Here is a 15,529-nt window from a genome sequence, read left to right as displayed (position 1 = left end):
CATATCGATGATCCGGCCCGCCCCCAAATGGCCCACTATCGTAAGAAAGGGGCGGATCAGCACTAATGGGTGCCACAGTACTCTTAACAATCTAATTGGACTGTGCAGCAAACGACTAACGGAGGATGATAAGAGACATACCTTCATCCTCAGTGTCTCCTGCACATCTAACCTGCTGATAGTTCCCCTTTAAGAAATACCTTATTGAGAAGTGTTATGTTTTATTGCATTTCCCAATTCATAATGTAATTTTTTAATGTTCATTTTTAAGGATGATGATGCATCCATCACCCTCCTGGATCCACTTTGGTCAAATATCCAACAAGAGCTGAAGATTATAGAGTCTGAAGAAGACCTTACAACTGATGTGGAAGGGTCTACAGATCCTAAGATAACCCCAAAACCTCTTACTCCAAATAAGCCTCCCATAGAATCAGATGGTGCTGCTGATGGCTCACCTGGTCTTGCTTTGGACATTATCTCAGAACCTGTAGATGATGGCATGAGAAAGGAAGCAAAAACTCAGAAGGATAACCCTGATCCTTCCATCACGAATGAACTGAAAAGTAGCAGCACTCTACCTCAAGAGGTCCAAGAAGGCAAAAAGCAGAAGCAGCCAGTTATTGATGATCAACCTTCAAAATTAGTAGTTGTTTCTGAAGACGGAAGCTCCAAACAACTGGTTCCTGATAAGATGGAGAAAAAAGTTTCAAGTATAGAAGAAGGAACAAAAACAGAATGTGACAAAGAGTTGCAAGTGAGTGTGGATATAGGAAGAGCAGAAGACTTAGAAGAAAAGATTGTAGAGAGAAAGTCAAGCGAGTCTTTAGACAACTATGAAGAAGAGCTTGAGGTGGAAAGTGGACAAAACTTTGAGTTTGAAGAATTTTGGGAAGATCACCACTGGGTAACAAGTCCACTACATTCTCCGAAATTAAAGAACTTTCTGGAGAAGGAAGCACCAACAATACCACCAAAGAGGAGAGGAACCACGGGAGAACTGTATAAAAGGCCAGAGTTTACCCGAAGTTTATCTCTGGATAGTAAGGATACAAGGGCGAGTCAGTGGACCATGAAAGTTGCTGAAATAAAAGCAGATGGGGGTTCATATATAAGATCGAGGACTGATCAGCTATTCAACCAAAACACGAAGAGAGAACCAAGAAGTTGTCAAGTGATATCTAACATTACGGAGGTGCCTGTGCCTGGAAATAAAAGTGACAGTATTAAAGCAGGTCCACATATGGAACCTGTGGTAGACCAATACAGGGTGAAGGACAGTGGGCACCCAAATGTAAGCACACCTTTAAATTCATTGGATAGTTTGCCTAATGCCCAGGACATAGAAACCCCACCCAGTATTTGTAATCATATTGAATCAAGTGAAAGCAAAATTAGGGATGACAACGTCTCTGAGAAACCAAAAACTCAACCGTCATCTCTGAACTTAGAGACCACTTCTACGTCAGGACCTGCTGTTTTTACTTTTGAAAATCCAACCCAACCTGATCCTATGGTGCAAAAGAGTCCACAGATTCACCAGTCAAGTGCTGCAACAACAATAGCTCTGTATGACCGGTCCAAAAGTCTAAACGAGAAGCCATCCCCATCTAGTCAAGGTAGTGACCTGGACTACACATCGATAAATCATCATCCCATGAGCCGACGCAATTCAGCTCCCGTGAGTGTCTCTGCTGTTCGGGCATCATTTATGATAAAGATGTGCCAAGCCAAGGCAGTGCCAGTCATACCACCAAAGGTTCAGTACACTCAGATACCACAACCTTTGCAGACAGTGAATGCTGAGTCAATTGCTCTGGATCTAGAGAAAAAAGATATTGTGTGTGAACCTGAACCAATACCAAAGCAACCTGTACCAACAATGGCTGGACACAATGACATTCCGAAGAATCCAAAAACTGAGGTCAAACCTGTAGAAGAAAAGGAAAACAATGAACCAATTACAGTCGATACTTCCCATCATTCCGGCATGAACTCTTCTACAGAAAGCAACCATGCCACTCCTCAAGATGCCCCAGTCCTCCGTAGAAAGCGGACTTCAGATGCGGAAGCTGCAGGAGATACCCCGTTGTCATCCAAAATGGAACGTTCTTCTGGACTGTCGAGGTCTTCATTTCGGGCAAGATCTGGAAGACCTCAAAGTCTCATCCTGTTTAGCCCACCATTTCCCATCATGGATCACCCTTCCATTGACTCAAAAATTCTTCTGAGTCCTATAAAAAGCCCAACTCAGACAACCCAAGAGTCGGCAGCTGAAAACCAGAGAACGTCAGACGGGGTTATACTCAGGAATAAAATGACAATCCCCAAAAACGGTCAAAGACTTGAGACATCCACAAGTTGTTTCTACCAACCTCAACGGAGATCTGTCATCTTGGACAGTCGGAGTGGGAGGCAAATCGAGTGACATCTTCAATGAAGGTTTCAATTACACCCAGGAAAGACTTGTTTAAATATTCTATGCAAATTGGGGGAAAAAATATTAATATGTAAAAAAGAAACAAATTCTCCAGTTACAACATGCTTTTCCCCATGGAAACTTTTTTGGATTTCCTTTTTTTTTTGACACTTTCCTTTCTTTATATATTAACAATAATCTATAGCTGCAGTGCAGTTCACCTGATGGTAAACTCATGTATAATAATACCTTGGCGTTCACTGTTTCTCATTTTCAAAAATTTTCAAAAAGTTCTTATTGGTCTCGAAAGCACTTAAAAAAAACCAAATGTGTAAATTCTTCGTAATCAAAGCGAGAGCCTGATATTACGTCTACTCAGCGATCACAATCACGGTGAAAAGTTTTTGAACGTGTGCATTTTTTACGTATTTAAGTAAAAAATTGATATGAATATAGTTATAAGCTTTCGAGAGCCATTGGCTGGCTCAGTCTAAGAGTATGCTTTCCGCGGGAGAATTTTGTTTGCATTACGTGAGATAATACGCCATATGATAAAGATAGGTGAGCCGTGGGGTCTGCAGGGGGTTGTCCATTTTGGGTTCATTTTTTCTATAGGTGGCCATTAAGGAGTTCAGCGTATGGCTGTTCCGACTGGAATGAGAAACACTGACAATAACCTATAGAGACCAATGGATGGAAGGTTTTCAAGCAGTGAGATGTTCCTTGGAGGCTTCATGAAAAAATACAGTTGTAGCAATTTTTGGTGTGACTAGAAGATTTTCCATAGGGAACACATTTTGTAGATGATTTCCAATAAGGGTCCCAGAGATAATAATAAAAAAAATCATCTATGTCTATGGCCAGTTATAGTGATCAGATGTGTGCGCAGCTTTTGCTGTATATACGTTGCTTTGCAATTCTTTCATTTCAGAACACTGTACGACTAATGCTGCCTAGTATAATACTGCCCCCTACTGCCCAAACGATAAAGAATATTGTGCATAAAGGTTATTGTAGCACTATTCTCATGCATAAGGAGCTGGTTTGTAGTAGTTGAGATCACTATACCAAACACACGTGCGCACACACACACATATATATAATTTTTTTTGTCTTTTTTTTAGCTGTATATGTGTTTGGTCCATTCATTAACCACTCAGACATAAAATAGCAATTTAACAACTTATAAATGTCCCAAAAACATGTGTGATCATAGGCTCATACTGCCCCCCATGGACAAAAGTGTAACTACTATAATACTGCCCCCATGGACAAAAGTATAACTACTATAACACCCCCCCCCCCCTATGGGCACAAAGGTAACTTCTATAATACTGCCCCCCATGGACAAAAGTGTAACTACTATAATACTGCCCCCATGGACAAAAGTATAACTACTATAACACCCCCCCCCCCCTATGGGCACAAAGGTAACTTCTATAATACTGCCCCTTGTGGACAAATAGGATAAAAACAAGTGATATAAATAGATGACAAAACAGCAAAGCAACATACATATAGTAAAAACTGCACAATAACATGCAGAATAACTGGCTCTACCACTGCCATCTTGGGTCTCTTGTAGTTATAAGACATTTAATAGCCCCTGGGTGGGGCGACATTTGCTGAGAACTTCCTATGTAAAGCAGTTGTCAGCTAGGGGGTGGGGGAGGGGTGTATTATACTGTATGTACACAGGTAAGCTGTCTCTGTATTTGTGATGTATCTACGCCGCGGCCATGAAGTGTATAATAATAATAATATAAATAACAAGAATATAAGTAAATATATATATATATATATATAAGAGGAGGAGGAGGACCCCACAACTGGATCAGACGACTCGCACACCCCGGTGCTAATTTAATTGTATTGTTCTTTACATCTGTCGCCTTCCGAGAAAACTGGAATCTGTGGATAAAGTGTTAATAGATAGAAGCAAACCCTGGTGGGGGCCGCATTCACAGCCACTGAGCAGCGCCCCCTGATGGCAATTTGGATGTGGTTTGCACATTTTCTATCCTGTTATTTCAGTCCAGTTTTTTGCTGCAGTTTGGTCTGGAAAATAAAAGGTTTTTATATAAAAAAAAAAACTGGTCTCATTTTCTTATTTATTTACTAGATTAAAGGGGTATTCCACTTAAACATAACTTCTGATATGTTGCTTCCCATGGTGAGACTAACAATTCCTTCCATACTTGTTATTATCTATTCGGTCTCCTTCCCCCAGTTCTCAGCTGCTGCTTTCTGCTGAAGACACAAAAATCTGTGTGTGAGCTTTTCTCGCTGTCTCCCCTCCTTCCCCCTCCCTTCTGAGACGGCTGATGGCGAGCATGCATTGACATCTCAGAAGATGAAATAACTGCCTAACTCTAAACACCCCTCTACGGGGGCCACTCACTGGCAGCATTCAGGATCTGAGATAACTCTGATCCTCGCTGTTTAACCCCCAGACGACCCATGACGTAACTCTACGTCCTGGGTGTTTCTCCCGCTATGAAGCACGCTCCGGAGCGGAGCGCGCTTCATAGGAAGTGGGGGCCGGCTGCAGTGAGCAGCCGGGACCTCACCGGTAATGACACGCTGCAGCGATCGCGCTGCCGCGTGTCATTAACCCCTTAAACGCCGCGACCGCGGCGTTTAAGTGTAAGTGACAGGGGGAGTCCCCTGTCACTTACCGATCGGGACCCCCGCAGTGTGACTGCGGGGGTCCCGATCGTTGAAACGGACCGCCGGAGGTCTCTCACCTGCCTCCGTGCGGTCCGATCGGCGATCTGCTACACTGAGCCTGCACAGGCAGGCTCAATGAGCAGATCGCCGATAACACTGATCAATGCTATGTCTATGGCATAGCAATCATCAGTGTAGAAATCAAACCAATGTATGTTCCAAAAGGGACTTCAAATGTGTAAAAAAAAAAAAAAAAAAAAAAAAAAAAGTTCAAAACACTATTACACTACCCCAAAACCCCTCCCCCAATAAAAGTTGAAATCACCCCCCTTTCCAATTATATAAATAAAACATATATAAATAAATAAATAGATAAACATATAATATACCGTAGCGTGCGTAATTGTCCAATAAAAATAACAAGCGTCATTGTGATCGGTGAACGGCGTACACAAAAAGAGGGAAAAAAGAGCGCGGATTACCGATTTTATGTTACATTATATATTAAAAAAAATCAATAAAAAGTGATCAAAACGTCCGATCTTCACAAATATGGTATTAATAAAAACTAGAGATCATGGCGGAAAAAATGACACCCCATGCAGCCCCGTAGGTGAAAAAATAAAACCGTTATAAGCGTCACAATAGGCCCATTTTATTAATATTTAATTGCCAAAAAAAAGGATTTCATAAAAATATACATATATAACATTAGAGAATCTGTGTAACCTGCATATGGTTGTGTTCGGACTGACCTATAGAATAGTGTTATCATGTCGCTTTTACCATATAGTGTATTACGTAGACACAGGAACCCCCCAAACGTTACCATATTGCATTCTTTCTTACGATTTCACCTATTTATATCTTCATAAATAATATATTTGGGATTCCGTCGTACATGTTATGGTAAAATGAAAGACGCCATTACAAAGTACAACTATTCCTGTAACAAACAAGCACTTACAGTACATGGCCCTGTAGATAGAAAACAGAGTGTTAGAGCTCTTAGAAGGGGAGGAGGGAAAAACGGAAACACTAAGATCAAAATTTGCGCGGTCCACTGGGTCATTTTGGGCCTGGTCCTCAAAGGGTTAACCCTCTGAATGCCATAATCAATAACAAACACTTCGCTTTCTTTCGGCTTTCTTTCTGTCCCCATGATGCAATAGCATAATATGAAGCAGTTAAAGGAATTGTTCAGGATTCATAAAAACATACACTTTCTTTTAAAAATGTTGCCCCCCTTGTCCTCAGGTTGCCTGTGGGATTACAGCTCTGCTCCATTCACTTCAATAGAACTGAGCTGCAATACCAGACACAAACTTAGAACAAGACTGCTGGCTTGATGTAATCGGCTATGTTTTTTTTCTCCATCCTGGATTATCCCTTTAAAGTAGCTGGTGGGGAACATAGTGAAATGTTCTGGGGTCTGTCTACTTATTGCAACCTAGTAGAAGTACTAAGGGAGCACTCATAGGCAGGGCCGTATTACCAGCTGCTGCCCCCGGCACTACACCTGCAGACCCCCCTATATATACAGTACCCAGGGCCGTATTACCAGCTGCTACCCCCGGCACTACACCTGCAGACCCCCCATATATACAGTACCCAGGGCCGTATTACCAGCTGCTGCCCCCGGTACTACACCTGAAGACCCCCCATATATACAGTACCCAGGGCCGTATTACCAGCTGCTGCCCCCGGTACTACACCTGAAGACCCCCCATATATACAGTACCCAGGGCCGTATTACCAGCTGCTGCCCCCGGTACTACACCTGCAGACCCCCCCATATATGCAGTACCAGGGCCGTATTACCAGCTGCTGCCCCCAGCACTACACCTGCAGACCCCCCATATATACAGTACCCAGGGCCGTATTACCAGCTGCTGCCCCCGGCACTACACCTGCAGGCCCCCCATATATACAGTACCCAGGGATGTATTACCAGCTGCTGCCCCCGGTACTACACCTGCAGACCCCCCATATATACAGTACCCAGGGCCGTATTACCAGCTGCTGCCCCCGGTACTACACCTGCAGACCCCCCATATATACAGTACCCAGGGTGGTATTACCAGCTGCTGCCCCCGGCACTACACCTGCAGACCCCCCCATATATGCAGTACCCAGGGCCGTATTACCAGCTGCTGCCCCCGGTACTACACCTGCAGACCCCCCATATATACAGTACCCAGGGCCGTATTACCAGCTGCTGCCCCCGGCAATACACCTGCAGACCCCCCATATACACAGTACCCAGGGCCGTATTACCAGCTGCTGCCCCCGGCACTACACCTGCAGACCCCCCATATATACAGTACCAGGGCCGTATTACCAGCTGCTGCCCCCGGCAATACACCTGCAGACCCCCCCATATATACAGTACCCAGGGCCGTGTTACCAGCTGCTACTCTTTTTTATTATAAAAAATGAAAATCATAACAATAAAATAACAAATACATAACTGCAATCAAAAACAAAACAAAACTTTTGCCCAACTCTGGTATAACTAAAAAGTCCATTCCTGGAAGAGGTCTAGAACTGTCCATAAATGTCCATAAATGTGACACACAAATTATTTCAGCATAACCATGCGAGCCTGCAAGCCACCAGCCCTTGGCCACCTATAATCACCCATATCCATATACATACACACCACACACCACATCAAAGAAACAATACCTTATCTATCCTACACCTTACCCTTTACCTACCCTATACCTACCTATATTACCTATATTACATGACTATGAACTATAAACTTAAGAAAAGCACTCCGGCTAAGAAAAACTAAAGAGAAAGGACTCTGCCTAAATTAAGGGAAGAAGGCTACCACCTTATACAACCTAAGTAAAATAAAAGAAAGGCTACTCCCCTGCAAACAGAAATAAAATATCTGGCACCTGCCATAAAATAAAGAAAAGGCATTCGCCTTAAATTAACTACTACAATAATAGTACAATAATACTAATACCAATCATAACTAACCATAACTAACCACCTAAACCTCTAAATCCCCACAGCCGGTCCGGCTGCCAAACCTATCTATATACAAAACTGAAACATGACAAGATAATAATAATAATAATAATGCAACATATCAAAAACATAACAAACATATATAATTTTTTTAAAATTTTTTTTTGTATACACAACAATAATACTTGCACTAATACTTACACCAACCCTACTACCCAGTGTGGGGTAATGTCCTCTCTTTTGTCCATGAGAGCCCCAAATCACCCCCCCCCCCCCCCCCCCAGACATGGCTATTGTCCTGGAGTCCAGTCCAGAGTTTTTGCTCTGCCTCCCGCCATGCCTGAGAGGGTATCCACCACCCCCCGTGACCCCCCTTCCAACCTATAACTAACCCCATACACACAACTCTATAACAATTTTTTTTTGAAACACAAACCTAAATATTCTTACTTCAGCATCTAAAATAAACAAGAATACAACTCACTTACTTCAGTAAACCTAATATAATACTTATTATGAACCAAACCCTAAGATGCTTACTTCAGCATGAGAAAACAAAAACTCAACATAACTAGAAAAACAGAGAGGGGACTATCCAAAGCCAGGAGGACACCACCACCACCCCCCAGAGGCAACACGGACCCCACCCCCAGCAACTAAGGACTGAGGATCGGGGCCGCAACGCCCCCAAAGGACCACAGCAATGCCCCCCCAACGCCAGACAGCCCCCCCCCCCCAACTCTAAACATAACACAACAAACCAAGACCCAAGTTCGGTATCCTGCAAGCCTTTCAAACCTAATCAGTACTTACAAAACAAAAAGCTAAGGTGGCATGCACCAGCCCATCACCGGGAGCAGAGTATGGCAACTCAGATACTCCCTAAATTTGAAACTATCCCTATTTAACCCTAATTCTATCCCTGCATTAAAACTATCCCTAACCACTCTCCCTACTCTCTCCCTTTCAAATTAAAACTAAGGAGCTTAGGGCACGTCAAAAGTGAAGCCTCTCCATAGGAGAGATGCCCTATCTGTACCCAAGCTGCCATACTCTAAAGACCTGATCTTCCCAAGGTCACCAGTGATGTTCCTACACACCTCCACCTCGGAGAGGACTTGCTTCTGAGTAGATACTAAACCCCGTGCATTCCACGTGTAGTACCTAACCACTAAGCTAACTAAAAACAGTGTCACCCGATCTCGGCCACCCAGGCTCTTGAATGTCCCATAGGCCCACTCCGCATAGGAGAGGCCGGCAAGTTGTCTCCAGCCGATGGAAGCTCCCACCCGTTTGTACACAGCTATATTAAAGGGACACTGAAGCAGGAAATGGTCCATGCTTTCCAGCGTGGAACCACACTCTTCACGGGGACACCCACAATCATCAGAGCTCCTGTACTTCAAGTTGTCCCTTACACATAGTTTTCCCTGAAAGCAGCGCCAGGCCAAGTCCCAAAACTTCGAGGGGATCCTCTTAGAATTTAACAAGCTTAAGCCCACCCTTAGATCCCGACCTGGGCAATCCCTGAGCGCCAGGGGCTTCTGGAAGTGGGTCAACAGAACCCGTTTGTCGAGAAACTTCCTCGACTGGGTCCTGATCTCCCACACTCCCAGACCCCACAGACGAATCGCCTTCAGAGTCGGGGTAGCGTAAGCCGGAAGATGCCCGTGAGGTGTGCGCAAGTCCTTCACTCGCCCTCCTGTCTCCCATTCCTGGAAGAAAGGCCGAAACCATTCCCTGCAGGAAAGTACCCACGGAGGAGCCCTCTCTTTCCAGAGGTTGGAGATGTTGATCTTAATAAAGGTGTTGGTTAAGAACACCACGGGGTTCACCATAGACAACCCCCCTAGTCTCCTCGTGCGATACGTGACCTCCCTCTTAACAAGGTTCAACCTGTTCCCCCATAACAGTTGGAAGAACAGGCTGTAGATCCTGACATAGGACACTTCTGGCAAAATACACACACTGCCCAGGTAGATGAACAAAGGGAGCAGGTAGCATTTGATCAGGTGAACCCTTTCCCTCAGGGTCAAAGACCAACCCTTCCACTGGTCCACCTTCTGGGCGGCATCCTTAAGCTTGCCATCCCAGTTGACAGATGGGTAATCACCAGGGCCGAATTGGATGCCCAAGATTTTAGCCGAGGATTGGGGCTCTGGAAGGGTGTCCGGGAGGTCAAAGGTGGCATCTCCCCCTCCCAGCCAGAGACCTTCACACTTGTCCCGGTTGATCTTGGACCCGGAGGCCTCCGAGTAGCGCTCCACTTCAGACATCACCACCTGCGCCTCATCCACTGAGGACACGAAGATGGTGACATCGTCCGCGTACGCTACCACCCTCAGAGTGGCTTCCGGCTCCGCCAGGCTCATCCTGACTCCCGCCAATGGCCCACAATCGACCATCCTAAGGAAAGGGTCGATCGCAAACACATATAACAGCGGGCTCAAAGGACAACCCTGACGAACGCCAGACCCGACCTCAAAAGGGCGGCCAGACCAACCGTTCACCAGCGGGAAATTCTCTGCCCTTGCATACAAGATCTTAAGCCAATCCACAATCCCCTCTGGCAAGCCGTACCTCAAAAGGACAGACCAGAGGTACTCATGGTTCACCCGATCAAATGCTTTGGCCTGATCCAAGGACAGCATGTAGCCCCTCCAGAGACCAGCACTACTCCACTACTCCACTGCCTCCCTGACACTCAGGACAGCATGTAGCTCCTCCAAAGACCAGCACTACTCCGTTCCACTGCCTCCGACACTCAGGACAGCACTTAAAGTGCTTCGGCCTGGCACCGAGCAATGCTGAGTCCCAGAAAGGAGCTGTGGCGCAAGCTGCACCAGCCGATTGAATAGTATTTTCGCCAAAAGCTTCCTATCCGTGTTAAGAAGAGCTGTGGGTCTCCAATTCTCAACACGGATAGAATCCTTACCCTTTGACAGGAGGATCAGAGCCGACCTCCTCATCGACTTCGGCAGAGTGCCCAAGGAGAGACACTCATTGAATACCTCAGTCATGAGGGGAATCAAGCATTCCTTAAAGGTCTTGTAAAACTCGGATGTTAAGCCATCCGGACCTGGCGATTTCTTCAGGCCAAGCCTGTCAATCGCCAGTCTCACTTCCTCTTCTCTGATCGTATCTGTCAAACCGTCAAGAGGAAGGTCAGCTCCCGGCTGAGGAGCAGCTTCAGCCAGGAAAGCCGACATCTTGTCCCGATCCAGATCCTTCCTTCCCAAGAGGTCCAAGTAGTAGGATCTGACGATCTCCAAGATCTCTGAACTGGACCGCTTCAGAGATCCTGTACTGTCGACCAGTCCTGTCATGACCTTACAACTCACTGACATCCTACAGTTTCTGTAAGGGTCAGGCGAGCGGTACCTCCCGAAATCCCTCTCAAAAACCAAGGATGTGTGCCTATCATACTGGCACCTCATGAGCAAGGCTTTCACTCTGGAGATCTCCGAACGGCTACCTCCAGTCGAGACCAGATGCTCGAGTTTCCTCCTCAGGCCCTGATACAGACGATATCTGCTCAGGGCTCTGAGGCTCGAGAGCTGGCGGAAGAACTTGGCAACCCGTTTTTTGAGGATCTCCCACCACTCTGACTTACTACTACAAAGATCCAGGAGAGGTACCTGACTCTGAAGAAAATCCTCAAAGGATTGTCTTACATCCGCTTCCTCCAGGAGGGACGAATTCAGCTTCCAGTAGCCTCTACCCATCCGCGGAGTCTCTGAAACATTCAAAGAAAACAAAATCAGACAGTGATCGGAAAACTCCACCTCAACCACCTTCACTGCGGAAGAGATGGCTTCCTCCTTTAAATAAAACCTGTCTATTCTGGACCTGTAGCTACCTCGATGAAAGGTGAAACCCGCGTGGCCCGAGGGGGTCCGGATGTGGGCATCCTCCAGGCGAGCTTCCCTAACTATGCTATTAAGGGCGATACTGTCGTAGGCCAGCTGGTCGCTAGAGCCTCCCCTGTCTTGGGACCTGGTGACATTATAAAAGTCCCCACCAAAAATAACCTGCCGGCTGGTAAAAAGGAAAGGTTTGATCCTCATGAAGAGATCTTTACGGTCCCGCTTTGTCTGCGGGGCGTAGATGTTAATGAGCCGAAGCTCTTGTCCCCTCATGAAGACATCAAGGATCAGGCACCTCCCCATTTCCAACTCGATAACCCGTCGGCATTCTACAGGAGCGGTAAAAAGTACCGCCACTCCACTATACGGCTCTGCCGCAAGAGACCAGTGTGAAGGCCCAGACCTCCACTCTCTTCTGGCCTTCACTATGGCGGCAAGGTCTGTTAACCTGGTCTCCTGCAAAAATAAAATATCTACATTACTCAAATCATTTTCAAAAAAGCTATACGCCGCAAAGCGAGCCGTATCTGACTTAATGCTGGCGCAATTAATAGAGGCCAGCGTCAATGGAGTGAGTACCGCCATCGAGGGTGATTGAGTTGGACAGTCTTACACTACACCAAGTAATATACAACACCAAACAATACATTACCGCTTCTTCCCACTCCTAACCTGCTCTTCCTTGTCCGAGGAGGACTCTTTAGAATCCCCCTTCGGACGTTTTAGCGACACAGACAAGTCCATGCCAGGATCCTCAGTTCCAACTGCCTGATCAACCTGCCCCCCTGAAGGAATCACCTCCAAAGGAGCAGGCCCTGTTCCTCCCGAAGGCTCCTCCAGTCCCTCCCCTCCTTCTAGGGACTGGTACCGGTTGGACAAATCGATCAGAGGGGGGGCAGCGGAGCCTTCCTTTGGTCTCTGGTCTGGGACATGAGCTTTCTTGGCCTTGGGGAGTCTTACCTTCCCCTTGCCCTTTCCCTTATTGCTCTTTTTGGTATTTTTGCTCTTGGCACGCTTTTCTTTTGTCTGCCACCCCTCCGGACCCTCATCCAAACTCTCATATTGGGAGGAATCAGAGGGGCTGGCAATTTCACCCTCCTCGTGCTCTATCCTCCTGATCTCCTCATCCAGCACAACATCCTCCAAAGCCTCAGATTGCACCTCTGAAACAGCATTTGGAGCTGGACCTTGAACTACACCCTGGGAACTTCCAAGGTCCCTGCTCCTCCTGCGCTTCTCCTCTCGCCTAAGCTGAGAGGGGGTCTTATGCTTGCTCTTCATTGGCCCGGATGCCCTCACCCCATCGCTGGTCCCTTCCCCCGCCAGGGCAACTGCTAGGCTCTCCCCGGCTGGGGCGGTCGCAGCTCTGGAAAAAGAGCGCGGACATTGGCTGAACGGGTGACCGAGATCACCACACAGGTGGCACCTAATCCGCGCACATCTGCCTAGTGCAGCGGGCACTGAGATGGGTGGGATCGCTGCACCTGTGACACAGCTTCGGTTGCCCCTGGTAGAAGATCTGGATTCTATCGTGACCAAGGAAGGTAGCAGAGGGAATGTGCGTCACCGTATTGCCCGAACGCCTTAGGCGGACGGAAAACGTCCAGGCACCAGACCAGATCCTGTATTGATGAAAATTTTTCTTGGGGACGTCCGTCACCTCCCCATACCTGCTTAGCCAGGTCATTATATCGTAGCAAGAGAGTGACTCGTTACGGGTCAAAACGGTCACTTTCTTAACCATGTTTTGGCGAGATATTGCTTTTACAGCAAAATCTCGCCAGCCGGGCTCCTCCTTCGCCAGCTCGTAGTAGGACCAAAAGGCTTCAAGCCCCTCGGCCCTCCCAAAGCTGACGTCGAATTCGACAGAGCCATAGGGGTGGATCAAGGCAAAGATGTCTCTCGCCTTGAATCCCGCCTGAAGGAGAAGCTCCACTACTTTGCCCCTTTGGGGGCATGCATCACTGCCCCTCCAAATCAGACGGGCCACGTTCCTACGCCCTACCTCCTGCCCGGCTGTAGGGAGCGACCACACTACCTCCCCATTATGTTCTCTGAAGTCCCCCAGTCCGTGTCTTTCGACCCAGAATGAGAGGTCCACCTCCCTCCCCTCTATTTGGAGCGATCTATCACCCCGCCTGAGAGCCTCCAGGAGGCGCAGCGGCAAACCACCCTGTCCTGCAGGTGGAACTGAGGATCCCCCTGGTCCCCCGGCCGCCACACTAGCATAGCTGCGGACCGGGGGCGCAGCCGGACCGGACACCCCCTCACCGCCACTAGTCCCTCCCACCTGCTGACCATCTCAAACTGTAACATTAGCTGGGATGACATTTACTTGGGGGCTAATAGGGGCTGTAACCTGGGTGCTCCCCCCCACCTGTTGCCCACCTTGAGCTGGGACACTAACTGGGGTGGTATTTACTTGGGGATTTATAGGGGCTGTTACCTGTGGGCTCCCCCCCACTTCCCTTCTGTTACCCCCATCCACATTCACACTCACAGCAGTGTCCATACTCACTACATCCTCCTTTGTGCCAGGGCTGGGGCAAAAGAGTAGAATTTGCAGGCCTGAGTATATTTCTAACCCAGCTTTCCCGGGCTTCTGATGGGTCCTCTTGCTTCTTTCCCTGCTGTACTTGGGCCGCGGAACCATGAACGCTCCCCCCGGCCACAGGGGAGTGTACTACAGCCTGGGGAATGCCCACCGCCTCCTTCCCAGCGTCGCTGCTCAGCCGCCCGAGCCCCTCAGCCAGCACTTGGGGCACATAATCCACAGCAGCCACGCTCCCCCCTTTGCCTGCAGGGGAGTGTGCAAGCTCAGCACACACACTCTGGGGGCCGCCCCCCACCACCATCTCAGACCCTGACTCCCGACCACACCCCCCATGATAAGGGGCGTGGTCTGCAGAGCCCGAGCCATCCAATTGGCCCAGAGGCCCCCTGATGACGCCACACCCAGCCTCCTCCGCCATTACCTCTGCTCTGGCCATGTGCTTGTGTTCCCCCTTTCCCTGCGAGGCCTGCCTCACCCCAGAAACAGACCCCTGCAGTTTTGGGGACCCAGCAGCCTGGATCGGCTTCTCAGCTGGCCCTGACTGCTGTGTTACGTACACCAGCTTTACCTCTTTCTTTTCTCTTTGTTTTTCTCTTTGTCTTCTTTCTTCTTTCCCCCTCTTCTGGCAATTCATCACCAAATGAAAACCTCTCCAGCACCATAGGGGACTCTTGCATCCAGGGGCGTAACTAGAAATGGCTGGGCCCCATAGCAAACTTTTGATTGGGGCCCCCACCCCCTCAATCGACCACTACGCCATCAACACACTCAGCTCTACACAGGTTCTGTACACCATATAAATTACAGTACAGTTATATTAAGTGACTCACAGGGGACGTCTTCTCTGATCGGAGTTGTTTCCTTCATTTTCTTCTTCATCCTTCCTGGGCCATTAGAACTTCTCCGAGCCACGAATCCACAGAATCTGCCAGAGAAACATATTAGGCTCCTCACTATGGCACCATCCTCCTCTCTATACTAACTGCACATCTGAATTGGCCCCTTTACCCCCTTGTTTAGTGGATAGCCCTGACA

General features: G+C 47.6%; 1 protein-coding gene and 1 long non-coding RNA gene across 2 annotated transcripts in view; both read left to right on the top strand.

Moving 5' to 3' along the window:
• The window catches only part of ARHGAP31 (Rho GTPase activating protein 31), a 128,268-nt gene extending 123,783 nt beyond the window's left edge, over nt 1-4,485 (top strand). The window contains exon 12 of the mRNA XM_069946347.1: nt 272-4,485. Within this exon, the coding sequence (XP_069802448.1) occupies nt 272-2,428 (2,157 nt within the window). The 3' untranslated portion in view covers nt 2,429-4,485. The remainder of the gene's footprint in view (nt 1-271) is intronic.
• LOC138768201 (uncharacterized) overlaps nt 1-15,529 on the top strand; it is an 860,246-nt gene that overhangs the window by 443,496 nt on the left and 401,221 nt on the right. The gene's annotated exons all lie outside the window — the stretch shown is intronic.

This window comes from Dendropsophus ebraccatus, chromosome 11 (assembly GCF_027789765.1).
Source record: "Dendropsophus ebraccatus isolate aDenEbr1 chromosome 11, aDenEbr1.pat, whole genome shotgun sequence".
NCBI classification, from domain to species: Eukaryota; Metazoa; Chordata; class Amphibia; order Anura; family Hylidae; genus Dendropsophus; species Dendropsophus ebraccatus.
Note: the sequence above shows the minus strand (reverse complement) of the source record. Positions and strands in the feature narration are given on the sequence as shown.